At 60.4% G+C, this 26,158-nt stretch overlaps 1 protein-coding gene across 2 annotated transcripts; it reads right to left on the reverse strand.

Moving 5' to 3' along the window:
* Positions 1–101: 101 nt before the first annotated feature.
* Positions 102–24,267, reverse strand: ZNF787 (zinc finger protein 787). Of its 2 annotated transcripts, none has more exons than XM_082368226.1 (3): positions 24,100–24,267; positions 9,851–9,939; positions 102–1,874 (listed from the first exon to the last, which is right to left on the reverse strand). In XM_082368226.1, exons 2-3 carry the CDS (start codon positions 9,927–9,929, stop codon positions 802–804), a joined length of 1,152 nt encoding a protein of 383 aa, XP_082224352.1. In that variant the 5' UTR covers positions 9,930–9,939; positions 24,100–24,267; the 3' UTR covers positions 102–801. The 2 variants fall into 2 exon arrangements, with proteins under 2 accessions (XP_082224352.1, XP_082224353.1); XM_082368227.1 differs by lacking the exon at positions 24,100–24,267 and adding an exon at positions 8,428–8,525 and having other exon boundaries at positions 9,851–9,892.
* Between the last annotated feature and the right edge of the window lie 1,891 nt (positions 24,268–26,158).

The raw sequence follows: 26,158 nt of genomic DNA on the forward strand, positions 1-26,158 counted from the left end.
CCTCTCTCCACTGGCCTGGCCCGTGGCCAGTGCCCCCTCAGCAGCAACTGCCCGGTGCGGAGCCCTCCGTTTACCCGAACTCAAGAACCACGCACAGCAGGGACAATTGGATAGTGCGATTTATTGCCCCCCCGCACCCCTCCTCCAACCGTGCCCAGGCCCGGGATGAGACGGGAACCCATTTTCTGCGGGGTGCGCCTGGGACAGCGGCTAGTTCCGCTTCAGCACTTCTCTGCTACCCCAGATCCAGGAGGGGGAGGAAGGGCTAGGGCGAGGAAAAAGGATGGGACCCGCGAAGGAGAAGAGAGAAAATAATAGGTAGGCGGGGTCAGGAAGGGGATATGATTATAAAGAAAATTCTAAAGGGAAAAGGACCCCTCTTTCCCTTCCCTCTCTGGGGCCCCTCCGAATGGAAAGGTCTCAATGCTCGCCATCTTCTCAACACCCCCCGTTGGTGGGGGAAGAGAAAGAGGGAAAATGGTCTTTCGCTCGTGGGTTTTGTCGTATCTTGGTCTCTCTAGTTCTCACACAACGTCTTGATTCGGGCTCGGCCGAGAACCTACAAGCATCAGGCCAGGCCGAGGGCCGGGCGCGGGGAAGGGCCGGGCGGCCCGGTGGGCGTCCCCAGCGCCCCGCCTCAGGCCCGCCGCACCTCTCGGGCCGCACAGGCCGCGGGAGGGGAGGGGATAGAGCGCGCTGCCGGTCCGGGGCAGCCCTCTGTCCGTTTCTCCCCGGGTCTCTGGGTCCTGCGCCGTCGTCCCCGCCAAGCCCGAGGGGCCCTGCCCCCCCGGGCCCCCGCCCCTACCGGCCCTCCCCGCCGCGGCACTCGCTGCACCGCCCGCCCGCCGCCTCGTCGTCGTCATCGTCGTCGTCCTCCCCACCTGCCCGGTAGTAGCTCTGTCCGCAGCGGCTGCAGACGGAGGGCGCGCCCACGGCGTGGACCTTCTTGTGTCTCCGCAGCGCCGCGCCCTGCACGAAGCCCTCGCCGCACTCCACGCAGATGTGCGCGGGCTCCTCGCCCCCAGCCGCCCCGAGCCCGTCCCCGTGCTGGGCGCGCTGGTGGGCCAGGAGCCCGGCCCCGTGCCCGAAGCCCTTCCCGCACTCCACGCACACGTACGGCTTGGGGGCCGGGGCGCGCCGCGAGCGGGGTCCCGGCGCCTTGGTCCCCGTGCCCGCCATGGCTGCGGCCGCCGCGGCCCCCTCGCCCGGCGCGCCCACCACGATGATGCCCTCGCCGTCGCCCACCGGGATGGCGATCTCGCCGTCCGCCGCCGCCGCCTCCTCGGGTGCCTTGGCCCGGCGCACGCTGGCCGCCAGCACCTTGGCCGCCACGCCAGGCCCCGACAGCTCCGGGTGCAGCCGCAGGTGGCGCGCCAGGCTCTTGGGCTGGCTGAAGCCGCGGCCGCAGCGCGGGCACACGAAGGGCTTGAGGCCGCTGTGCGAGCGCCGGTGCTTAGCCAGGCTCTTACTCTGCGTGAAGCTGCGGCCGCAGTCGGGGCAGGCGTAGGGCTTCTCGCCCGTGTGGATGCGCTGGTGCTGCATGAGGTTGGAGCTCCAGCTGAAGCGCTTGCCGCACTCGGAGCAGGCGTAGGGCTTCTCGCCCGTGTGGATGCGCCGGTGCTGCACCAGGTGCGAGCTCTGCGAGAAGGTCTTGCCGCAGTCGCTGCAGGCGTTGGGCCGCTCGCCCGTGTGCGTGCGCTGGTGCCGCGTCAGCTTGGACCAGTGGCTGAAGCTCTTGCCGCACTCATTGCAGATGTAGGGGGCGGGCGGCCGCGGCCGGGGCGGGGGACCAGCCGGGGGCGCCGACTGGGGCGGGGACAGCTTGGTTGGGGGCCAGCTGGGGACGTCGTCGTCATCCATGATGAGGATGTCCACTGGAAGGCAAGAGGGGTGAGGAGGGAGTCAGAGAGCCCACGTGCGAGGGCGGCCTGCGGCCCCTCCACCTGCTGCTCTGCGTGCCCCCGGGAACCTCGCTCACTCGTGCGCCCTCCCAGGCTTCCCTGTAACGGGGGCGGTGGCAGAACCTCCCTCAGAGGGCGACTGGGCCCTGCCGGTGCGGAGCCCTCCTCACGGACCTGGCCCTGGGCAGACGTCCCTCCCATCAGTCCCCTTCCCCTCACCCCTCCTAGTGTCTGTCCTCAGGGCATCGAACACGCCCTGGCATTTTACTGAACATTCATTACCCATCCCTTAGGACTTTTCCTTCCTTCACGGCCATTTCCCCCGCATCTAGAACAATGCCCGGGGCTTAGTAGGGACGCCAGAAATGTCTGCTAAAGGAAACAACAGAAACCAACGGGGGTAAGGGATGGAGGTCTAGGGAAGGCTCCTAGTAAAGAATGCCTCCCGAAGCCCAGGCCTCAGGCTGGGGGCCAGCAGAGCGCGGCCCTGCCAGACCGGAAGGCAGCCGCAGCGCCGTTTCCACCTTTGCCCAGGGACAAGGGCTTGCAGCACCCTGTGGGTGTACAAGCGGGAAATGATGGTGTCACATCTGGGCTCTCGGAAGACAATCCTGGCTGCAGGTGGAGAAGAGAGAAGAGGAAGGGGTCACCAGACTGGTTAATGGGATCACAGGCCAGCACGGAAGTCCTGACCCTCCATTAACTGGGAGTGCAACCTCCAAACACTGCAGCCTCTATTACAGACTTCCTCACCCTGGTCCCTGGGTTTGTGGGTACTGTATGCCCAGTGCAAACAATAAAGGAGCGTGGGGCCTTGGTCCTGGCCTCTGCAAACTGAGGACACCACCACGGGCCGTCTGCCCAACAAAGCCTCTAATACAATTGCGCCCCGCCTGGCCTGAGCGGCTGGCCTCCCGGGAGAGATGAGAGCCTGCCCCCTCCCCGCAGCCTGCCCAGCTCTACGAGACTGTTCTGTGTGCACCCTTGGCGACATTTGCCTTCCCTGTCCGGCTTGGGTCTGAGTTACAGAATGGAGGTGGGGCAGGTGCTCAAGCCCGGACTCCTGCCTGGGTTCCGGCCTCGCTCCCTGGGGCACGGCCCCGCCCCCTGATCACAGCCCCGCCCGCCCGCCCGCCTCTGGCCCCGCCCCCGGCCCCGCCCCCAGGTGCACCGCGAAGGTGTCTTTCAAAGGTGAATCCCATTATAACCTACCGAACATTGTTTTCCCTCTCCCTCTCACTAGCCTGCAAGCCCATAAGGACAGCGGCCGGATCCCTGTGTTCCAGCACCTGGCCGGGAACAAAGTGCTCCAACTGCCCTGGAAGATGAACCACCGCCCAAGGCTACACAGCCTGGGAGCGGCAAAGCAGTACCTGCACGGGTAGTCTGGGTCCCAAGACCGCCTGTACAGGAAAGGGCACTGGGACATAGAATCATATATGGAGCAGGAAAAAAAAAAATCCAGGTAGGAAGTCTGGGCCGGGTGGGGGCCGCTTTTCAAGAGATGACACAGGACCCACTTTGGTGTCAACATAAATCAAGAAGTGGCATCATGGGGATTCCCTGGCCGTCCAGTGGTTAGGACTCCATGCTTTCACTGCCATGGGCCCCAGTTCGATCCCTGGTTAGGGAACTAATATCCCGCAAGCCACCAGGCACAGCCAAAAAAAAGAAAAAGAAATAGAGTCATAAGCACATTATGTGGAGATATTCGAGAATAAAAAACTGAACCTTGGGGAGCTGTCTGCCTCTGAGCAGTGTGTCCGGGCAGCAGGGGTGGGCTGGGCTGGGCTGGAAAGGAGACTTGCTCTTTGCGGGAACTGAGCCGCACCACCTGACCCATCGCAAGTATTCTGTACTCCCTTGATTGAAATAAACGTCTTGTTTTCAAAGTTGTCAAGAAAGTTTAACGATACACCACCTGACTCAGCGATGAAGAGTATTTACAATCACGATGACAGGAACTGAACACAGCCCATCTGAACTTGTGAAACACCTGTAACTCAATCCTGGGCCCTGGATGCGGGTGGGGGCGGGGCGGTGGTGAGGGGCCGACCACCCGTCCAGGTCCAGAAACGGGGAAAGAAGGCCTGAGAAGCCGGCTGGGCAGTGAGGTGCGTGCCGCGGGCGCAGGCTTTCGCTGTAGCCTTGGGCTACGTGACTCTTCTCTCGCTGCTGCGTTCCATTTACCCCACACACTACTTTTTAAGCAGGTGTTAAGCTGTTAAATGGAAGAGGGTCTAATCACTTGGGGAGGCGGGGTTCTCTCTCAACCTTCGGATTCCTGGTCCCCCCCGCGAGTGGGTGCAGGGACCAGCGCTTTCCAAGCAGCGGGCGGCTCTCACGCACACCAGAGTCTGAGTCTGCACCCCTCCGGGTCAGGCTGGAAGTCAGCGGCTTCCCTCTGGGCCACCCTCCTCATGGGGCAACTTCCCTGCCGCACAAACGTCATCTTCAAAAGGATGCAAGAACTCCCGGAAAGAGGAGAGGACGGTGACCAGCACAAAGGGCTCACTCAATAAAAAGGACAGAAATGACGAGCGATCGCCATTCCCGGAAGGGAAGGGGAGGGGGTGGCCCAGGCCCCAGGTCCCGTCATCCCACAGCAACTGTCACTGTCCTTCTCTCGCTGAAGGGGGGCTCAGCTCCGGCTCCTGCGCTCTGGGCCCAGGCGGGGGGGGGGGGGTGCGGGGGGGAGGGGGGGGGTCCTGCCGCCCACGCAGCTTCCCGCCCCAGGGTGGATCCTCCTGAGCAGACCTTCTGGGGAAGCGCAGGACCTGCGGCTTTACCGGATGTTAACCTTTTCCCCCTAAAACACACGACATGCAGAGAGCCCGCAAACGGAATGCAGAGCTGACCACAATCAATGCAGAAAGACAAATGCCCCGTCAAGATACAGGTCTGGGCCACCCACCGGGAGCCCCTCCGTGCCCTGCCCAAGCTCACCCCCTCTCAACCCCAAATATAACCACCATCCTGACCTGTGCAGTAATCGTTCCCTTGCATGTCTGCACGGCTGTCACCCAAGTGCAACATCCCAGACACTACAGTTTGGTCTGTTACTTTTTACTTCAGTATGTCTTTAAGTCTCCTGTAAGACACGACTTCCCCCATCTCTTGCTCTTCCTTACGATTTTCCTTTTGAAGAACCAGAGCCCTACGGCCGGTTGCACCCTTGCTGACGGCATGCTCCCAGCCCCCTGCATCTGCTGCCAGTTCGCAGCTGGCTCACCCAGCCGCGCCGGCCCCTGAAGTCATTCTGAAGGTGCAATCCTGTTCTTTCACTGAAGGCACCCGATATCTCGTGTTTCTCTTTCTGTGATATCAAGGGCCACCGATGCTCAACGCTTAGGTCTGCTGATCCGTCAAGGGGTGCAAAATGGGGCTGTCCTGTGGTTTCTCCTGCGTTTAGGAGCTGGAGTTGTTTTTAGAGACTCTACATCATCTGTTGGTTGGTACCCAGTGGTAAATTTCATGTGGTTGTGGCGGGATGAATCTCATTTCCCCTTACCTGCCCAGTTTTCCAGGTTACGAACTGGTTCCCTACCATCCTCCAAGGCAACCATGTAGTCTTTCCTTTCTTAACATCATTAGGAGATCACGGATTTAAATACATCTGGTGGGCTGCACCGCCTGCCATCTTCAGCGCGTGGGAGCCTCAAGTGAGCTCCGAGTCCTTTGGACAGGACCCAGGTGGTCTTTGACAGATTCTCTGCCATCCAGCCTAACAAGGGGCTACAGGTTCATCCATACTTCCCACCCCAGACCGGCAACCGGCCGTTTCTCCAAGGGACTCTGGTTTCTTTTGGTGGGAAACAGTTTCAAAACCAAAATGTGGAAATGATCTTTGCTTTTTCTTTTTTTTTTTTTTTAAGATAAAACTCCTGTGACTTCTAACTGATACTTCCCATACAAATTCAGGCCAAAAGGCTTCTATGCGGTCTTTTCTGGGACATCTGCATCTCTGGTCCTCACTAGGGGAGGAGAGGACTTGACTAGCCTGTAACTGCTTATTTGCTGAACCCGCATCACACAGCTTCAAGATAAGCATTCTAACTTGGTTAGAATCACCACCGCCACTGGCAAGTACCATTCCTGAGAAATCAGGTGAACTATTCCTGTTCCCCTCACTGATTTCACAGCCAGACCTCCACCGCCTGAGCCCTCGTTGAGCCTGCCCTGGCTCACCGCCCATCTCTCTAGCCACAGTGGCTGCCCGAGGCTCACTTGCCCGCAGATTCCTCGGGAAGGCCCCACGAGAACCCTATTTGCTCAGCTCCTGCTGGTTGAGGCCATCTGCGCCCTTCAAACGTGGAAGTCAGTTTTCCTGAATATGATCCTTGGCTCTATCTTTTCTTCCCCTGAGAATCATAAATATTACTCCATTTTCTCCTGGCACAAAGCATTGCTGACAAAGTCTGACAGCAATCCCATCTACTTTGCCTTGTAAGTCATTTGCTCTTTTTGCCTAGATGCCCCAAAGGATTTGCTTCTTCCTTTAAAGCCCAGTGACTTGAATAGAATATGTCTTGTTCATCCGAGTTGATATTCTCAGATCTGTGATTTGCTCCTTCAATACCTAACTTTTACATTTCAGGAATGTTTTCTGGACTCGTAGTTTTTACCATTATCTGCCTTTGGATTTCTTCTTCAAAGGGCTTTCTTTACCTAACTTCAGTACCTGGTTTTTTTTTTTTACTCTGCCTTAATCTTTACTCATTTTTTTTTATTTTTAAAATGTCCCTCTTTTTCACCTTCAATTTTCTTTAAGGAGCAATGTGTTATTTTTATTCAGTCTCGAATTCCTCCTACTTCATTTTGAAGTTAATTTGACTCCATTTCTAATTCTCCGCTGAGCTCTGCCCCCTGCGCGGAGCTGCTCTGCTCTTGCACTCCCAGGGGCCGCCACCTCCTGGCCGCTCTGAACAATCCTGACCTGCCTGCAGGTGGATCTCTGACCACCCTCCCCGTCTGTGGAGATACTATTTGCCCCTCTTCTTTTTTATTCTAATAGCTTCCTGGGGGGTGGGAGCAAGAGCACCGAACTCAACGTTTTCCAGTTTCGCTCATTTTTGTGGTCAGTTTCCCTGAATTTCTGGGACGCTACGTTCTGGACAGCGTTTCTGGCTCCTCAGGGCTCCCTCTTCCGAGTGCAGGGTTTCCTGCTCTGCGGCCACCCCTGATTTTATCTGGACCTTCCCTTCTCCCTTGTGGCCAATGACAGGGGTCCCACTCGATCCTGAACCCCCTCCCGGCGGGCTCTGCTCTGCGTGGGTCCTGCCCGGGCAGGGCACTTTACCTGGGTAAAGGAAGCCATGGGCCCCAGCGGCCCCGCGCTCCCCACTCCTGGTCTGGACAGAACCCCTCCAACTTCAGTTGCTGGCCTCAGTGTGACCACCCCAAAGTCCTCCAGTGAACCCCCGAGGGCTACCTGGGGCGTCCTCCCCTCCCGCCCCTGCTAACACCACGCTGGCCTGGCTGCTGGCGTGTCCCCATCCAGCTGTATTTTGGGGCTTTGCACCTAAGGTGTGCTGCCAGTGTGACCAGGGAACATGGGTTTTGCCCACAGGCAGCTGCTGTGTTTTTACGTGGGTCTGCTGTCATCCGGCTCAGACGTGGCATTTGCGGTGAGCTCTGCGGGGTAATTCTGGAGGGCACTGAGACGTGAGAGGCGGGCCTGACAGCGGGAGGCCGGGACCCTGTCCCTGGTGGGTGATTTCCAACACACCCGCTGAAGACTCTTTCCCGCCTCAGAATTGGGATGTCTCTTTATTATTCACTTTTGGACGGCTTCTCTGTCTGAACACCCTGTAGCTAAGGCCCCAGGCCGAGGCAGGACAGCTCTCGCACCTGCGGGCGGTGGGCCGGGGTCAGTGCGCCAGTGAGGCGGCGCAACGGACTCTGGCTGCAGCCTACGGACAGTCCAGGCCCCCAGCCCCCTTCCACGGGCTCCCGGCTGCCTCACCCTGGGCGGTGGCTTGGCCTCTCCCCGCCCAGCACCCTCTGGTCAGCACCCCGAGCTCGAAGGGAGAGGAGCCCATGAGAGGGCCTGCCCGAGGTGGCTGGCCTCGAGCTCGGGGCACACAGGCAGCGCTCACAGCCCTGCTCACGGACCCCTCGTCCCGACGCACCAGGGAGACAGCTGACGGGGGCGGCCGCCAGGCCGAGGCTGCAGCTCCTGCGTCCAGACATCAGCCGGGGGGGCCTCAGGGCAGGGGTCCGCCACTGTCCCCCCACAGGAGGCTGCCACAGAGGCAGGACCCAACAGGGCAGGCCCGGAGCCAGGGGGCGCGCGGCAGTGTGGAGGCAGCCAGGCCACACGGCTACAAGCTGAGCGAAGGGGTGCCACGCGGCTGGGGGCACCACACGGGGAGGGGCCGGAGCAGACTTGCAACAGACTCCGGTGGGGGGCTGGGTCGAGGACAGCAGGACGGACAAAGGGGATACGAGAACCCACTTGTGCTTGGTAGAGGTTTCCTCAAGAGAATGAGTTAGTGGACGGGGTGTAAAATTAAAACCACCTTACTTCAAGGCAAACATGCATTTTGGAGACAGCTGGGGACACCTTCACACACTGGGCAACGCTTCGTCAGGTGAGATGAGCGTTTGTTATTGCTGGAGAATCTGTAGGTGAAATGATACAATATCTGGGATTTTCTTTAAAATTCTCCAGAAGAAAAAGCAGGCACAAACGGGAAAAGACCGCAAAGTACTGCTCACTGCTAAGGCTAGGCAGTGGGAAGTGCAATCACCACACTATCGACGTTGGAAATTTCCAGCATGAAACAGACTGTAAAATTAATTCTAAAAACGCTAAAAGACAGGGAAAGGAGGAAGGGGCAGGCCCGGCAGCATGAAACGGGGAAGGATGGGCCGTGCGCCCTCCTGCTGGGTGGTGGAGGGTCTGCGCCCCACGCGCCATGTGCCCTGAAATCTGTTTCCTCCTGTGTAACCACGGCTGCCCGCAGCCAGCCCAAGGAGCTTCCCTCACCCCTCAGTGGATCTTGGAACTAGATCAGGCGAAGGGGCTCGAGTGCTTTACGCAATCTATCCCCAGCCCGCCCAGGCCCTCGTAACCTCTCTTGGACGACTATGACACGCTGGCACCGGGATCACGACCTCAGAGCCTGTTCTATAAATAACGTGGTCGCGCCCATTCACTTCCACGCTGCAGGGGCACAAGGCCTACAAAGCCGAAAACACCTCCCCTCTGGCCCCTCGCAGCAAGAAATGCTGGCTGACCCGGTCCAAGACGCACGAGGACGTGATGCCCGCACGAAGACGCATCAAAAGCAGCATGAAAAAGAGCTCATACTTTATTTCTCAGGTGCCCTGCATGAAAGCCCCTGGAAACGGGGAGCACATCTTCACCAGAGGGCAAGGAGTGAGGCCGTGAAGGGGCCAGCGGGGCCAGGTGGGGTCTCAGCAAGCAAAGCCTAATCCCCGAGGGCTCCAAGATGAGTTCTATTCAACCCCAATAACGCTTTGTCAAACAAAACATGTGGCCAATATTTAAAAAGTGGCAGATAAAACCCAGAAAGATACAAGCCCCATAAGAACCCAGACACCCAGCTGCCCCCCAGGATGGTCACTGGCCCTGCTCTGTGAGCCTGCCGCTCCCTGCACTTCACAGTTTGTCCCCAGCTCTCCACGTCCTGGCCCACTGGTACGTGGGCCTGCCACCCTGGTCTAAAGAGCATCCCGCCCAGGGGGGACCGAGGGGCCACCTGGAAACGGTGCCGAGCACCCAGCGAGGGGAGAGGGCAACCCCCAGGGGCTCCCAGCTGGGAGGGAACTCGGAGACCCCACACAGGCCCGGGAGGTGGCCTGGCCGAGCCCCCGGAGGATGGTGAGCCCCGAGCCACGGGAGGGGAAGGGGAGACAAAGGAAGCGGGGGTCCAGGGAAGGGCGAGGGACCAGCTGGGAAGAACTCCCCAAGGCCGCCTCACCTGGGTTCTCATGGCTGGCCATCTGCTGGTCCTCGGAATCCAACGGCCCCGGAGACCACGCCTCTTCCCGCAGCTCCATGTCTGGGTCCCTGTTAGAAGGGGACGAGACGGAGAACAGAGTTTACAGGACGCCAGACTGCACGGAGGGCCCCGGGGTGGGGGGACAGGTGCTGTGTGGACTCTGAGCGCCCAGCTCAGGCCCAGCACACAGGAGGTGCATGGCAGTGGGGACCTAAGGGCCGAGGGAGAGACGGCCCTCTGCTCCCCCACCGGACAGGGGGCCAGCCCGAGGCCACACGCAACCTGGGTGAGGAGGAAGTGCTCCGGCTGCGACCCCCGGCCGGGGCTACCATCCCAGCTCCACCGCTGACCAGCTGGGGCCGGGGCAAGAGACCCCCTCCACCCCCCGCTCGGTTTCCTCACCAGGAAGATGGAGGACGGCCCGACACATGGGCCATGAAGTCTACATGAGACAAGTACAGACGGAGCTCTCACCCCAAGCAAGGGAACCCTAAATCCACTCCAGGCCAGGGTCCATCCCACCAATCAAGGCCAGAAGGGCTCCCCTGCCAGGCCCATCCTAAGGTCTCTCCCTGCACCAGGATGAGGCGAACCCCACTGAGACGTGACAGTGTGTGACAGGGAGACCGGTGACGCGGGCACTGAGCGTCTGAGCAGCTCACAGTCTGAAGTCTGCTTCCAGACATGAGCCAGCCAAGCAAGACTCCACACCAGGCCTGGACACGGCGACGATGGACCCTCCAGGGACCTGCACGGGAGGAGCGCCGGCCGCTCTGGTCCCCGCCCCTGGCCACCACTCGCCCTAACCCTGGACGTTTCCTATGAATGGCATCACACAGCACGTGGCCTCTGGCGTCTGGCTTCTCTCGCTGAGTGGCACGCTCTCAAGGCTCACCCACGGAGCAGCGTGTCAAAATTTCCTTCCTTTTCACGGCTGAGTAATGCTCCCCTGCAGGGACAGACCACGTGTTGTGTGTTTCTCTGTCCTTTGGGTGACAGACAGAGCCTGGGTGTTTCCCCTTTGGCTACAGTGAGCACAGCTGCTGTGGACACTGGCGTGCACGTCCTTCACATACTTGTGTGGCCTGCCTCCAGAGCCCACACTTCCACTCCCCGCCGCTGCCCGGGGCAATGCCACGCGGCAGAGCCTGGCCCTTGGGGCGCACGGCTCAGCCTTCCTCCCCTCCCCGCTCTGGCCCCTGCAGGGTGGGCAGGGCAGGAGCCGCCAGGCCTGGGCTCCAGGCTGCGCAGAGGTGCGGGGCCGGCAGGGGTCTGCCTGCGTCTTGGACTCAGTGTGCAGGGCGGGGAGGCGTGGGCAGGCACCCAGCCCCGGGCAGCGGAGCCTGGTACTGGGGCCACGGCATTCCGGTCCCCTCTGGGCCCTGCTCCTTGGTGTGACATCCCTCCCCAGCAGGACGTTGGCAGGCAGGCAGGACTTCTGACAAGAAGGGGCACACCGACTGGGACCCGGGGCGGCGCCTCGGCTCCTCCTCTCGTGTTCAGGCCCCTTCAGGTCCAAACCAAGGCCCGTCTGTCTGCACGCACGCAGCTCAGAGAACCTCTCCCCACACGGTCCTTCTGTCCCCCATTCCAGTTGGGGGAACTGGCATCTGGGAACGGGGCCATCCAGCCCCAAGCATCACACACCCTGCCACAACAAGCCTGACCCATTTCTCTTGAATCCCCCCAGTAACAAGGGGCTCACCACCATCCAGGCACTGAAAGGAGCCCGTTCCATGGCCCGCCCCTCAGTAACCTCTGCTGACATCTGCCGGGAGCTCAAAGAACCGGCCTGTTTAGTTAAGGAATAAACACACGCGCCTGTGCCGAGGGGGTCGCTCACAAGCCCCCAGGCACTGTTCTCAGTGGTTGATGCAACCCTCTGGGCAGGTGTGACCGTCACCCCCAGGCGTGAGGATACCGAGGCAGGGGCGGCAGAGCCGGAACGTGAAGGCAGACCGTCCCGGCTCCAAGTCTGTGCCCAGAACCAGCGGAGCTGCCGCTCAGGGTCTGGGCCTGGCTCTCCCGAGCGCTCACTCGCGGAGTCCTGAGACCAGGAGACGGGCAGTTAACCGGAGAGGCCAGGAGGGAAGGCGGGCCCGGGTCCCCCAGTCAGACGTAGCCCTGCATTAACCTGCGCCCACGCGCCCCACGTGACCACCACCCCCAGGCCAGGGCACAGAGGTGGAGGCGCCCAGGAGCAGAGGAGGGACGCAGGCCGCGTGGCTCACCCGCTCCGCCGTCCTGACGCTCAACAAATGGTCACAAGGACTCTAAGAGCAGCGGCGCAATCCAAGGGCAAGACAAGCCAGGAGGCCAGGGAGGAAGAGGCCACTCATAGGGGCCTGTCGGGGCCTGGGCCACCTCTGGGCGGGGCTGCCCAAGCACCCCCCGGACCCAGCAGTGAGCAGACCGTCGGGACGCGAAGAGGGGGACACCCACCAAGCACGCGAGAATTGCCGAAATCTGACGGGAAGGTGGGAGCCTGAACCTGGCAGCTCACGGGAATGGAGCCAGTGGCGGGAGGTGAGGCCGGTGGTGAGGCGGACAAGCTCTGGTTGGAGGCCACGGCGGGGGCCGGGCGGCCCCGTCAGGAGGCCCAGGGCCCTGGAGGCACCTGTGGGAGTGAGCATGCAGAGTGGGGAGCGGACAGGAGGGGGTCCCCAAGAAAACGCACAGAGGATTCCCTGAGCCAGTTCTCGTGCCCTGCACGTCATCACAACCCCTGCCTGCTGCACGGCCCTCGGCCCAGCCCCAGCCTCTCCCTCTGCACGGCGGGGCGGGGCGGGGTCGATGACAAAACCAAGGCAGCTTCCGCCACCGTATCTGAGCCCATCTGCATCTGGGCCTGACAAGAAAATAAGGCTAAGGCAGGAGTGTTAGCGGCTCCACAGGCTGGGGGTGTGCTGTGCGCATCTCCCGAGACACTGATGTAATTAACCCTCTTCTCCCCACCTGTCCCGGCCAAGCCCCTCCCCCACTGGAGAACACTGTGGTAAACAGGCTGCGGCCCCTGCCTCATGGGGAGGTCCCTGCCAGTCCAGCACACAGAAAACCAATGAGCACAGGAAAGAAAAGGTGACTTCAGACAATGCAAGTGCCACGACACACACAGAGGGGCTGGGAGGGGCCGCTCCCCAGGGAGGGGGCCCCAGGAGCAGGCCTGAACAAGCAGCGTGGAGGGACAGGGATGCAGGCAGCAGGGACAGTGGGTGCAAAGGCCCGGGGGCAGCAAGGAGGCTGCAAGGAAGGGCGGGCAGATTCTCCTACAGGGCCTGGAAGGCCAGGCGGAGGCCTGGGGAACCGTGTGAAATGCAGGGTCTCTCCAAGGGGGGGCACCATGACAACACCTGTTTCACAGACGGGGAGACTGAGGCTCACGGACGTCGCGGGGCCAGATCCCGGGTCCCTTGCAACAACAGCAGGGAGCGCCTGGACAGCAGCCAGGAGTTACTGAGCGCTGGTGGCTGCGGCGACTCCCAGGACCCTGGCAGCCGGGGGACAAGGGAGGACACTGCCCTGCCTCCCTCCCCCCAGGCCCACGGCCTCGCTGCAGGCCACGGGGCGGGGTACGTACCCGGCCTGCAGGGCCCTGCCAAGACCCCCCGGGGGCCCCACGACAGCGCCAGGCACAGACGTGTGCTGCCAACGGGCGGGTGACAGCCCGATAAACAGAGCAGAGGCTCGAGGGACGGAAGGCAGTGCACCCCAAACCCGACCCCCACGACCATCCCCTTCTAGGACCCACTGCAGGAAGTGGTGAGACCCACACCGGTAGGACAGACTGGTCCTCGGACCCATCGGGCCCCAGCGCCTAGCGGGCCAAGAGCCGGGTACAACACGCACGATCCGGGTGACGAGGGCCCCGTCAGGTGACGCCGCTGCGGAGCTCACGGCCCTGCCCGGGGAAGCCCACTTCATAAGCTAATCTGCGGGGAAAACCCAAACCTCGGAAACTGTTTCCTGCAGGGAAGAAAAAAGTCTGCCACAGCAAGATTGAGAACAGGGTAAGAACCGGAAAGAACCCGCCAGCCCCGTGGTGGGAGAAAGTGTAACAAGTAGATCACAGACCATGGGAAGCAGGTCTACGGAGATCTCACAGGCTCCGAAACAACACTGTAAAGTGGCCGCCCCCCCCGCCCCCCCAGCCAATAACAGGAAGAGCCATCTTAACATTTTCTTCTCCTTTACCTTCATCTTCTCAATTTTTTTTACCATTTTTTAATGGGTAATTACTTGTGTAACAAGGGGAAAAGACTAAAAGTTGGCTTTTTTCTGATGACCACAAGGACTATGTATCACAACAGGGAAATCAGGGGGTGCCGGGGATAGAGAAGTGCGCGGGCCCTCGGATCACAGGGAAACGTGACAACTGCTCGGCTGGCGGGCGTGCCAGTCGGGGCAGCCGCTGTGAAGAGAGCCTGGCAGGTCCTGATAATGATGAAGCCACCGTGTGACCCCAGGATCCCACTCCTAAGTGTTATTCACAGCAGTGCTGTGCGTGGCAGCCAACAAGGGGTGACAACGCCAAGGCCCGGGGAAGCAGCCAGCACACAAGGCCACGCAGAGCACGGCTCCGGCATGTGAACCGTCCGGGCCGAGATAAGCGGCTGCCAGCCTGGGGGTGGGATGGGGAGGGACCGCGCCCTGGCACGGGGTTTTTTTGGAGTGATGAAAACGTTCTGGAATCAGACAGTGGTGATGGTTGCACAACTCTGTGAGTATATTAAAAACCACTAAATCGTACACTTTACGAGGGCGAACTTTCCAATGTGTGACTTATATCTCAATTAAAAAGTAAAAAGACCTAACAATTCGCATGGGGCCCTCTGATTCAAACCCCGGCAACAAAAGAAACACATAAGAGAAAGAAAAGGAAGAGAGGCCAAGGGCTCGGGGGCTGCGGAGGTGGCACGGACAGAGGCCGCTCCTCTGTGGCTTCTGGGTCGAAACTCGTTTGCCAGGCGGTTATCATGTGCTGCCACTGGAACAATCGCGTCTAAGTCAATAAAGCAGGGACTTCCCGGCCTCGAGCGTCCACCTCAGGCCAGCTTCCTGCAGCGACAAGGCCTGGGCTGGCCTCCATCCTCCCTCCAGGGAACCCACAGGACGGAGGACAGGGAGGTGTCGGGCGGCCAGCCCCGCACCAGAAATTTCCCTGCAGCCAGAGGTGCTGACTGAGCACCGGGAGCCACGCTGCCCAGAACAAGGCAGCGAGGGAACCAACACCCCGATTTCCACGGTGGGAAGAGCCGGCAGGGAAGGGAGGCTGGCCATGGAGGGGAACGGGCTGCTCTTGAACCAGGACGTGAGATGCAGAACTTCCACCCTGATAGGCTGCTTTGCCACGCTGATGACCCCGAGTTCAGGGCAGTCGGAAAACAGCAGGTGCAAGAAGGACGCTCTGAACCCACCTTCTCCCCTGAAGGCAGGAGGTACGTGAAAGTGCCCTCCCGGCACCAGGAAGAAACATCCCGAGAGAGATGTGCTAAAATGACCTTCCTTCCTGCGTCCCCCCGGGTCCCGCGGTTACTCCCCACCACGGCACCTGCTCACCCTGGTGTATGAGAAGCACTCCGGCGATTTTCTCGTGAAGGCTCCCAAGCTCACGGAAATAAAATTCGTATGCTTTTCTCCTGTTAATCCGCCTTAGTCAGTCCAGCCGGAAGCCCTAGGAGGGCAGAGGAAAATCCTATGCCCCCTACAGACTGCAAAAGGCCCCTCCATGGGCCAGACTGGAGCCAAGATGGGATAACGTAAGGGAGGATCCGTACACAATGACCCTCCTGGAAGCTGCCCTCCAACAAAGAACGGTTCTCACGGGGTTTAAATGGTCACATGTTAACTGGTATGTAGGTGTCAACATATACCCTCAACATCGCCTCTTGGTCTGTAAGCCCTCAAACGTTTACTCTCTGGCTTGTTACGGAGAGTTTGCCAACCCAGATGCAAAGGAACGAGGGATGCCGGGATTTAGGGGAAAGCGTCCCAGGCCGAGCAGACACACAGCAAAGGCCTGGCGGGGACAGGATAGGTGGGCCTGAGGGAGGCTGAGCCTGGGATGGCGGAATGGAGGGCGGGAAGGGGCAGGTGGGGTGCCTGCAGGGGCCACAGCAGGGCTGCCAGTGGTGAGGGAGCCCCGCGCATGGGGGTCAATACTCTGTGGTCGCCGCCCTGAGACTACTGCTAATCTTACCTCGGGATCCGTGTTTTGCACAGGAAGTCCTACGGGGGCCTGGGCAGGAGCCAGGCCTGCACCCCCGAGGGCAACCCTGTACCTGGGGGAGCGCGACACGAAATACCAAATTAAAAACACCCTGACAGGCTGAGAGACCTCGGAAGAAAAGGAAAAGCTTTTTTCTTGCTTTTTGCCCAAGGGGCTCACCTCTTCATTTCATGCCAGGCCCTGAAAACGACGGAGCCAGCCCTGCCCCGGGGTAGCAGATGAGGCACTAGAGGCAGAGGGGCCAGAGCAGGGCCGTGCAGGCCCAGCCAGGCGTCTGCATGGTACTCCAGACACGGCAGGAAGCCCTGATCGGGCAGAACTTTACTACGAGGACCTCGAAAGATGCAGCTTCTCTCGCTGACTTCTGGGGGGTCGGCAGGGGCTCCCACTGGCGCTGCTGGTCAGGGGTGCCTGGCGCAGGGCACACCTGGGGACTTGGGGACAGTCCGCTCTGCATTTCGGTTTCAGCCCTGAGCAGAGGGAGGTTACACCACCTACCAGGGAGACTGAAAACCAGCCACGGGGTGAGAACACCCCGGCATCTCCTCTGTCTCCGCGGAAAAGGCCCCGGCGGCGGCGCTGCCCTGGCTCCCGGCACGGAGGCTGGAGCCTGGTGCCTCGGCCGCTCCGCTCTGTGGCCCTGCACGTGCGGCTCAGCCTCTCTGGGCCTCGGCTGCCGCCCCCGTGCAACAGGGACCAGCAGGTACCCCTGGAGCTGAGTGAGCGGCTCAGGAAGCGCGCGCCGGGGGACCAGCGATCCTGGTGGAGAGCCGCGGGCCTTCACTAAACCGGCATACCCAGGTCCCCCTGCCCCGTCCAGCCAGCCACTCGTGCGCTCACCCACTCGAGCAGCAGCTGGGGCCTCTTGCCCTGATCCGGGGGGTTGGGGTCCTGCCCCAGGGCCTCAGAGGGCAGCGGGGGAAGCTGCAGCCCCTCCCCGTGCGGAGCTGAGGGCCTCGGCAGCCCCTACGCCAGCTGCTCTCAGGACCCGGGCGGCTCCCTGGGGGAGAAGGGGCAATTCCCGCAGCCAGCCTGGCTGTGGACTCTGATGGCTCCGGAGGCCGAAAGCCGAAAGCAGTGGGTCCTACGCTCCCCCGGCCCCCCAAACGCTCAACAGTACCGGCCCAGCCTCACCCTGCTCGGACCCCCGCTCTGCAGGACCCCCGCTCTGCAGATACGAAGACACGCCCCCGCTGGGGCCTTGAGCGATTCAATTAGCGCGCGAGCTGACGAGGCCCCGCTGGCTATGAAGTGCAAGACAAATTATCGTTATTATTGTTGTTATTAGATCCCGCCCACCTCCTCTGGATGCCTGCCCACCAATTACCCCGCTCTTTCTTCTGCTGCCAATCTCACCTCGCCCTCCTCCCCCAGCTCTGCTCGCCGGCTCCCCCTCCCCTGCCCGCCATCCTCACCACCCTCCTCTCCCAACGCCCATCCCCGGGGGCCGGCACTCCTGCCCAACGCCCCTCCAGAGTCCACTCCCCACACCACGGACCAATTCATCTTTTCAAGGCACTCAGTTCAAATAAGCAACAAAAAATGGGCAAAGGATCAGAAGAGAGGTTTCTCCAAAAACAGCACGCTGGTAAGTACGTGAAAAGATGCTCAACATCATCAGCCCTCAGGGAAACGCTCATCAAAACCACAGAGAGACCCCACTGTACACCCACTGGGACGGACATAATAAAAACAGAAAACACAAGTGTTGGCGAGGGTGTGGAGAAGTTGGAACCCTCGTGCACTGCTGCTGAGACTGTGAAATGGTGCAGCCACTGTGGAAAAGAGACCAGCAGCTCCGCAAAAGGTTAAACACAGAATTACAGTATAATCCAGCAACTCCACTTCTGGCCACGTACCCAAGAGAAATGAAAAGACGTCCGCCTCAAAATGTATACACACGTGTTCACAGACGCATAAATCACAACAGCCAGAAAGTGGAGACAACCCAAACCCCCATCACCGGGTGAATGGACGCACAAACGTGGTCCATCTGTAGCTGGAGTATTACTCAGCCAGGAAAAGGAAGCACTGACCAGTGCCGCGTCACACATGGACCTCGGCAGACACAGACCACGTGGTGTGTGATTCCACTCACGTGAAAAGTCCAGGACAGGCAAATCCAGTCAGAACACAGACCAGTGGTTCTCAGAGGCTCCAGGCTGGGGGACGGGAGTGGGTACACAGCCTTTTCGGGGATGATGAGAAAGTCCTAAAATCAGCGTGGTGATGGTTGCACATCCCTGTGAATACGTTAACTGTATACTTTAAGTGAACTGTACAACATGGGAATTACATCACAATGAAACTGTTACTTTTTTTTTTTAAGGTAGCTCAGTTCACATCACTCCCCTGCCCGAACCACCTCCAACACGTGCCCGCTGCACTCAGTCCAAAATCCAGACTCCTCCGCAGGTCCCGCAGGGCCCCGTCGGCCCCAGTCACCCTTGCAAACTCACTTCCTCCTCCAGCCCCTCACTCCCACCTCCCGCCCAGGCCTCCTCTTTCCCTCCAGAGGGCCCGGCCCAGTCCTCCACCTGCCTGGTCCCTTCTCACCTTGCAAGGCTCTGCTCAAATGTCAAATCCCTAGCCCAACAAGCCCCGCCCACATCTCAGCGCAGGGCCGACCTCCCTCCGTGGCCACCAGCACCCACCACAGTTTGGGATGGCCCTCCTCATCTCCGGCGTCCGCTCCTGCGCACGCCAGCTCCCTGCAGGCGAGTGGGCTGGAGCTCTCAGCCCACTGACTCAACAGGGCCGCCTCGGACCCTCAGCCCCTCTTCAGCCCTCCCTGGATGGTAGGTGCCCCCCAGTACCCCCAGGGCTACAGGCACACCCCTCCATCTCCCATCCAGCTCCTTCCTCACTTCCCTTTTCTGGGGGCGTCTTCACCCCTCACTACAGGCCTGAAGACCCGGTCTGTTCCCTCCTCTGCATCTGCCTGGGCCACCCGGGCCCCCAAGGTGGTCCGAGGGCCCTCCCCACGTCAGACCTGTGGTTTGAATGTTGGGGGAATGTCTCTGTGATGCCATCAGGATCTTGTACCCCTTTTTTGGTGGTAACTGTCCGTGTTTCCTCCATGGATTGACCACTTAGATGTTTTCTGTCTGGTCTGGGGCCAGCTGGGCAGACCACTATTCCCTACAAGGATTCCAGCGTGTTTAGACACACAGGATTGAGCGAGGCCCTTAGGCTCCCGCTCCAGTTTCCTTCTGCCTCTCTGCTTCCTCCCCCTTTCCTTCAATTAGGCTGCCTCCTGGTAAGTCTATTACACTGCTTTATTTCTCCCACCTGGCCTCTCTCAGGTCCTTTGAAGCCCTCCCCAGGGGCCGAGCAGGGCCGAGTTGGCTCAGAAAAGAGTGAGCTCAGGGTAGACACGCACAGCCCCAGTCACCACTCCCCACCTGCTCCACGAGAGACAGAAGTTTCTGGAACTCCTAGAATCCTGACCTACTGTTACGGCCGCAGGCCCACCCAGGAGTAGTGGGGAGCACTGCAGCCTCTGCCCCGTCCCAGCCACCGGCCACCACCCAGCGTTTCTAGAGCTTCCGAAACATTCGTGACCACTCCTGATTCTTAAATGTTGGTGAGTGACTGAAAATTGTTTAAACAAACAAAATACTCATCAGGACAAAAACAAAAAAACAAAAAACAGAACTGCACCTACGGGGCATCTCATGTTCTGTCAGCCCTCAATCAGGCCAACGGGCCAGACTCCCCATCCTCCGGGTGAGCGTGGGCTCTCCCAACCTGGCCATCTGCGCGATCTGCCCGGTGCTTCCTTCCACCTTGCCCACCCGCCTTCCCCCTGTAGATCTGCTACCAGAGCCCAGCAAAAACAGCACCTCCCCCGGAAACCCTTCCCAGACTTCGCCCTTCCCTCAGCTCAGCTGTCCCCTCTTATCAAATAAGACCAGCTCGCAGGACTTCCCTGGTGGCGCAGTGGTTAAGAATCTGCCTGCCACTGCAGGGGACACAGGTTCGAGCCCTGGTCCGGGAAGATCCCACATGCCGCGGAGCAACTAAGCCTGTGCGTGACAACTACTGAACCTGCACTCTAGAGCTCGCGAGCCACAACTACTGAGCCCATGTGGCACAACTACTGAAGCCCGTGCTCTGCAACAAGAGAAGCCGCCACAATGAGAAGCCCGCGCACCACAACGAAGAGTAACCTCCGCTCACCGCAACTAGAGAAAGCCCGCGTGCAGCAACAAAGACCCAATGCAGCCAAAAATAAATAATTAAAAAAAAAAAAAAGGCCAGCTCGCATTCATCAAGCACAGGCTCCACACTGCAGACCGCGCACAGGGCACAGGAGGAACGTAATCTTGACCCCCACACCACCAAGAGACAAGAGGCGGTCCTCTCTGGGCAGGAGGGCAGGCTGCCAGGGTCGGGATCGGCCTCACCACCCACCAGCCTAGGGCAGGTGCTTCACCCCGTGCCTCCTCTTCGTGGGCTTGGCGTCAAGATCAAACGAGATGACGCGCTCCACAAGGAGCCAGGCGCCCAGTACCGCCTAGTAAGTGTGAACCAGGAGTCTAAAGCCCGGTTCAGACAAGTTCACTGGCTGACCCAACGCCACAGAGCCACAGGGCAGGAGGGCCAAGATGAAACCAGTGGGCCAGACTCCAAGGCACTTCTTCCCCTTCCACCGAGGACAGGGGCACCTGCTCCCCTTATTTCCACGATTACAGACGCGGCCTACGTCCCTGGGAGGATCTTCCCGGCCTGCTCACCCCTGCGTGTCCCCCACGCAGCCCCGGGGGACTGCGGCCTCCCGGCAGACCCTGCACACAGAGCCCCAGGGAGCCACAACTTGCTGGCCGGCCTGACCCTGAGCCTCAAGGCTGGGGCCACGTCTGATGCGTCTCTGGGTCCCCAGCAACGTTCATTACCAGGCTGCCCACACAGGACTCCCCATTCGGCATGAGAGATGCCAGAGTTCTGCGAGCCCAGAGACCAGGCAGCCAGAGCCAGGGAAAGCCCGCCAAGGCGGGCCCAGGAGCAGCCCAGGGCCCTGCCCACCAGCCCCTCACCCCAAGCTCAGCTGGCTGGCTGCGCAGTGCGGGGAGGCGACGGCTCTGTCCGCTCCTCCGAGGGGGCTGCTGAGCCTACCAGCGTGACGCCCGAACGCCCCCACCTGCCCCCTAGGCTAGCGAGGCCTCCCGACACCTGCGCCTCAGCATGCGCTGCCCGGGTTCTCACCACCTGTGAACGGCACACCTGAAATGAGGGGCTGGGTCTCAGAGTGCCCTGAGGCAGCGGCCCCGCCTGTACGAATCTTCACGATAGCTGCCCCACCGCAAGGGGATCCCCGAGTCCCCAAACCAACTACTGACACCTAAGAGACCTCCTTCAGAACAGCCTTTGTCTCCCCCAGGCCCCAAGCGTGGCCGAAAGAAAGAAGCTGACACAGGCGGCGGCATCATGGGAAAGGGCCAGGCTCGGGATTCACACAGACCCATGCTCCGGTGCTGCTGTGGCGCCTGGGGCTCAGTCCCCCCCAGAGTGGCATGACCACCCCATCCCAGGGCCTCCGAGGGCTCAGGACAGTGAGTACCGGGCGCAGGGCCAGCCGCCTGCCTAGGGCTCAGCCAGAGTGTCGTCAGATCTGCAGTGTCTCCACCAGGAGGCCAGGGCCAGAGCTGAGTCCCTGGGGGCAGTGCCCGGCACGTGCCTCGGCAGGCAGGAGACCTCAAGCAGCACTGCGGGCCAGCCAGCCAGGGTTAGGGGGCCATGCGCCGCATCTGAGCACAGGTGCCCCGAGAGCTGCGTGCCCAGGAGTGACCACCAAAGAGCACAGGGCACCCAGGGAGTCGCTGGAGGCCGTGGGGCACGAGTACCTCTGCCTGCCCAGAACTCACCATCCTCCTCCCCGGAGTCCCAGAGTCCTCTTGGCCAATTCCCCTGTCTTTCAAGACTCGGAACACGCCACTTCCCCAGACATCCTTCCCTGACCAGAATGCCCTCCCTCTGGGTTCCTCTAGCTCCCAGGGCTATCCTGGCAAATCCCCGAGCTTCCGTGCACGTGCCTCCCCCGCAGGGCTCTGAGCTGCTCCAGGACAGGAAGTGCTGCCCAGCCGAGTGACCCTCCTCTCCCACCCCCCCCCCCCGCAGAGCACTGCACCAGGACCACCGCTGTGTCCAAGGGCCCAGCACAGGGCGGGGCCTGGGCAGCAGCCTTGATGGACCAGGCTTATCCAGCGAACGGTCGACTGTGCTCTCCATCTTAAGGGACTGAAGAGGAAACTGAGCCTGGGAAAGGGGAAGTGGCATGTCCAAGGTCACAGGGCTGGAACAGACGGAGCCCGAGCCTGGCCTAGGAATGCCTGGCCCCAGAGGACTGTCCACACGCTTTACACCCACTTCTATGAGATCTGCTTTGGCTCTAAAAGGAAAGCATTAAGAACCTTCCTGCCAAAATCAATACTATTATTATCATCCCTGTTTTACTCAAGTAGAAACTGAGAAATTACTTGTGCCGTAAGGTCACAAAGGTGATGAACGGTGAAGCTGGGACTTGAACCGAGGTCAGTCTGACCCCAGAGCCCGGGGCTAACACGCTGCAGTGCTGCTCCTGGGCCCGGCGTGGCGCTAAACCCTCCCTGTTCTCTAGCTCTGCTGGGTGGTGGTCAGACCTGGATGACTTCCAGGAGGAAAAGGGCTAATACAAGAGATAACATTAGAAGGAATCTGATCTCAATGTTCTCTGTGGCTGAGGCAGGAAGACCAAAGGAGGCTGCAGCAGAGACAGGTAGGTGAATGCCAGCTGCCATTTAGCCAAGGAGGCTTACAGTCTTAAGAGAGGAGATAAGCCAGGATCAACAGCAACTGTGCTTCCCCAGAAGCGAGGCCAGACCCAGCTCCTAGCTGGATCCTCAGCACTGCCCAACGCAGGGCCGGGCACCAGGAACCACACGGAAAACCCAAACCAAGTCAGTCCTTTCCTAAAACGCTGACTGCCCCTCTGGATTGGGCTGGGTGCGGTGTCTTCCCTGGCTCAGCCCCCTGGATGAGGACGGGGGCGGAGAGGGGAAGAGAGGGGAACGGACCTCTGTCCAGGTCTCTACCCGCTCCCTCAGGGACCCTGTTCATCTCCCTGTCCTTGGTGTCAAGCATTGGTAACGGCTCTGGAACAGCCTCTGTCCACACTCGCTGTGGCTCACTTTTCCGACTGATCACGCCATCCCAAGCTTGCCCGACCCCGCGGGACCGAGGAGCACTCATTTCCACGAACTGGGGTGTCCCCCTTTATGGCCGAGGCCGGGAGCTGGGGTTCAGGGGCGCGGTTCGGCGCCCGGGAGGCCTCGGGATGGCCATCGGGCCCGGCCACCGTCCTTGCCCTGCCCCGCGGGCCACGCGGTGCCTGACCTTGGCCCATCACTTCCTCTCTGGCGCACGAGCTTCCTGCCCGCCGCCCGCGCAGGGGCGAATGAATGAGCCTCCCGCCGGCCGGAATGCCCATAATTATCGGCCGGATCAAAGGCCGCACGCAGCCCGCCCGGGGCGACAACGGGACCGGGTTCCTTTGAAAGGGGGAAGGAATGGGGGCAGGCCAGGGGCCACGACGGGCCCCCCGGGGCCGCCGTTTCCGGTCAGGCAGGCTGGGCCCGCGCGGCCTTCTCCCCCACCGGGGCCTCAACTTCCCCCGGGAGTCGCCACCGCTTCCGGCCACGACCAGCCGGGAAGGCTAGTGAGGACGCGTTCGCCCGAGCCTCCGGCCCGGCGCGCGCTCCCGCCTCGGGCGCGCTCCCGGGAGCGGCGCACGCGCACTCCCCAGGCGCGTTCCCCGCAGCCCCTCCCGGTGCCCCCGCCCCGCCCCGCGTCACCGGCCGCGCGCCCACTCACGCCCCCCCAGCGGCGCGCACGCGCACTCGCCCGCCCAGTCGCGCTCGCCTCCCGCCTCCCCGCCCGCCCCCCCGGCCGCAGCCCGGCGCCCTGAGGCGCGCGCCCACCCGGCCCCAGGCGCATGCCCCCCGCCCCCGCGCCCTCCCCTCACCTCCTCGGTCCCGGGGCCGCCGCGCCGCACTCCTCCTCCTCTCTCCTCCCTCGCGGATGGTGGCAGCGGCGGCAGCGGCGACTCAGACCCTGGGGTCAGGGGGACGGGCGCCCAGGCCGGAAGTGACCTTCCTGGCCGCTTCCGCCCGCGCCGCTCCCCCCTCCCCTTCCCACCCCACCTCCAGCCTCCACCCCGTCCTCGCCGCTCTAGGAAGGCGAGCCCGGCGACCCCCTAGCTGCCGCCCCCCCCCAGCTCTATGGTGCGGAGCGGGCGCCCCAGGGAGCCACTTCCGGATGCGTCTAGGACAAGGGTCCTCCGTCCACGCTCTATGGCGCCGCGCTCTGAGGGGCTTCGGGCCCCGCCCCCTTCCAGGACAGGAGGCCCGGGCTCGGCCCGTTAGGCGGAGACTTCCGGGTGTCTAGGGAGGTGCCCCCCGCCCCCACGCCGGGCTCTCGCGCCTGCGCATTCGACTCCCGGCGCTAGCCCCGGACGGGAGGCGTCGGGGAGGACGGCAGCTAGGGCGGCTCATGCCACCCCTGGTCCTCCTGTCGTCTCTATCGTTGTAACCCCTTCCCTGCCGACGCCGCTCTCAGCGGCTGGAGCCCGCCTGCCCGGAGGGGTCACTCGTCTGCCACCCTGGTCCTTTCTTGACTGGACTGAGCGCTTCAGGCGCCGCCCGGCGTCGATGTCCATCTCTTGAGCCTGTGTCCTACTTTCTAAAGTAGCATTGCGCGCCTGCCTCCGAGGGCTTTTAGATACATTAAGTGCTATTGAGTACCCAGTCCTGTTTTGCAGATATGAGGAACAGAGAGATCAAGGCTCTTGGCGAAAGTCACACAACCGAGGATGCAGAGCCTGGGCTCGAACTCGTGGAGTCTGGCTCCAAATTCTTGCATTGACCCGTGCCTGTGCAAAGTGCCTCCTGTCACAGAATATTTTTTTAAATTAATTTTTGCTGGAGTATAGTTGCTTTACAATGTTGTGTTAGTTTCTGCTGTACCGCAAAGTGAATCAGCTATACGTATACATTTATCCCCTCTTTTTTGGATTTCCTTCCCATTTAGGTCACCACAGAGCATTGAGTAGAGTTCCCTGAGCTATACAGTAGGTTCTCGTTAGTTATCTATTTTATACCTAGTATCAGTAGTGTATCTGTCACAGAATATTGATCATAGCAGCTAGGGATCCACCTCCCCTCTTGTGAGGAGGGCGCTTTGTAAGCTTAGTTAGCTGTTTCTGTTAGTAAATATATGCTTTTCAAATTCCTGTTTACACCACAGTGTCCTTGCGGGCTGGGACCCTCTCGTCCTTTCCCGGGTCTGTAGTTGGCTGGCTGTCACCTAAGCAACAGATGATTTATCGATGTTATTTATAATTATTTTCTTATCGTCATCACCAAAACAGTCATAAGCTTGGAAGTCATTAGGTTGTTGAATAACACCTTTCACAGCCTCAATTTAACGAGATGATCTGTGTACATTTGCTTAATTCAATACCTGGCTCATAGTAAGCTCTCAATGGAAATGGTAGTGATTAATATTACTTACTAGTAGTAGTATTTCTACTACTGTGGCTGCTGTATGCCCTCAAGGCTCAGCCAGCATCAATCACAAAATGTGCATTGTTGATTTAATAATATCCTTTCAGGAAAAAAAAAAAGTCCTGTATTAAGTGTAAATAGTAAGGTATGCCTGTGTCTCACCTTCAGAAATACTACATAGGTAAAATTTTGAATGCATCTTAGAATGGAAGGAAAGGGCTATGACATTAACAATAATACAAATTATTTATATGGGTATGAACTTCACCCCCACGAGACCTGTGTATAAGAAAGGTCACACGTTTGTGCTCCTCTGAGTCAGATCATTCGGAACTTCTCTGGTTGGTGGGGGAAGCAGCTGACTAAATGAAGGACCCAATGACAAGATCCAGAGCAGCTCTTTTGGATCACCAGATGGAAGCCATAAATGGAAGATAGTGGAGCAACAAGCTAGAAGGAGTAAGATAGACACTTGATGGCTTTGTGGAAAAGAAGCTCTGTGCTGGCTGAGATGTTACA

Source organism: Balaenoptera borealis, assembly GCF_965194805.1.
Source record: "Balaenoptera borealis genome assembly, chromosome: 19".
Taxonomy (NCBI): Eukaryota; Metazoa; Chordata; class Mammalia; order Artiodactyla; family Balaenopteridae; genus Balaenoptera; species Balaenoptera borealis.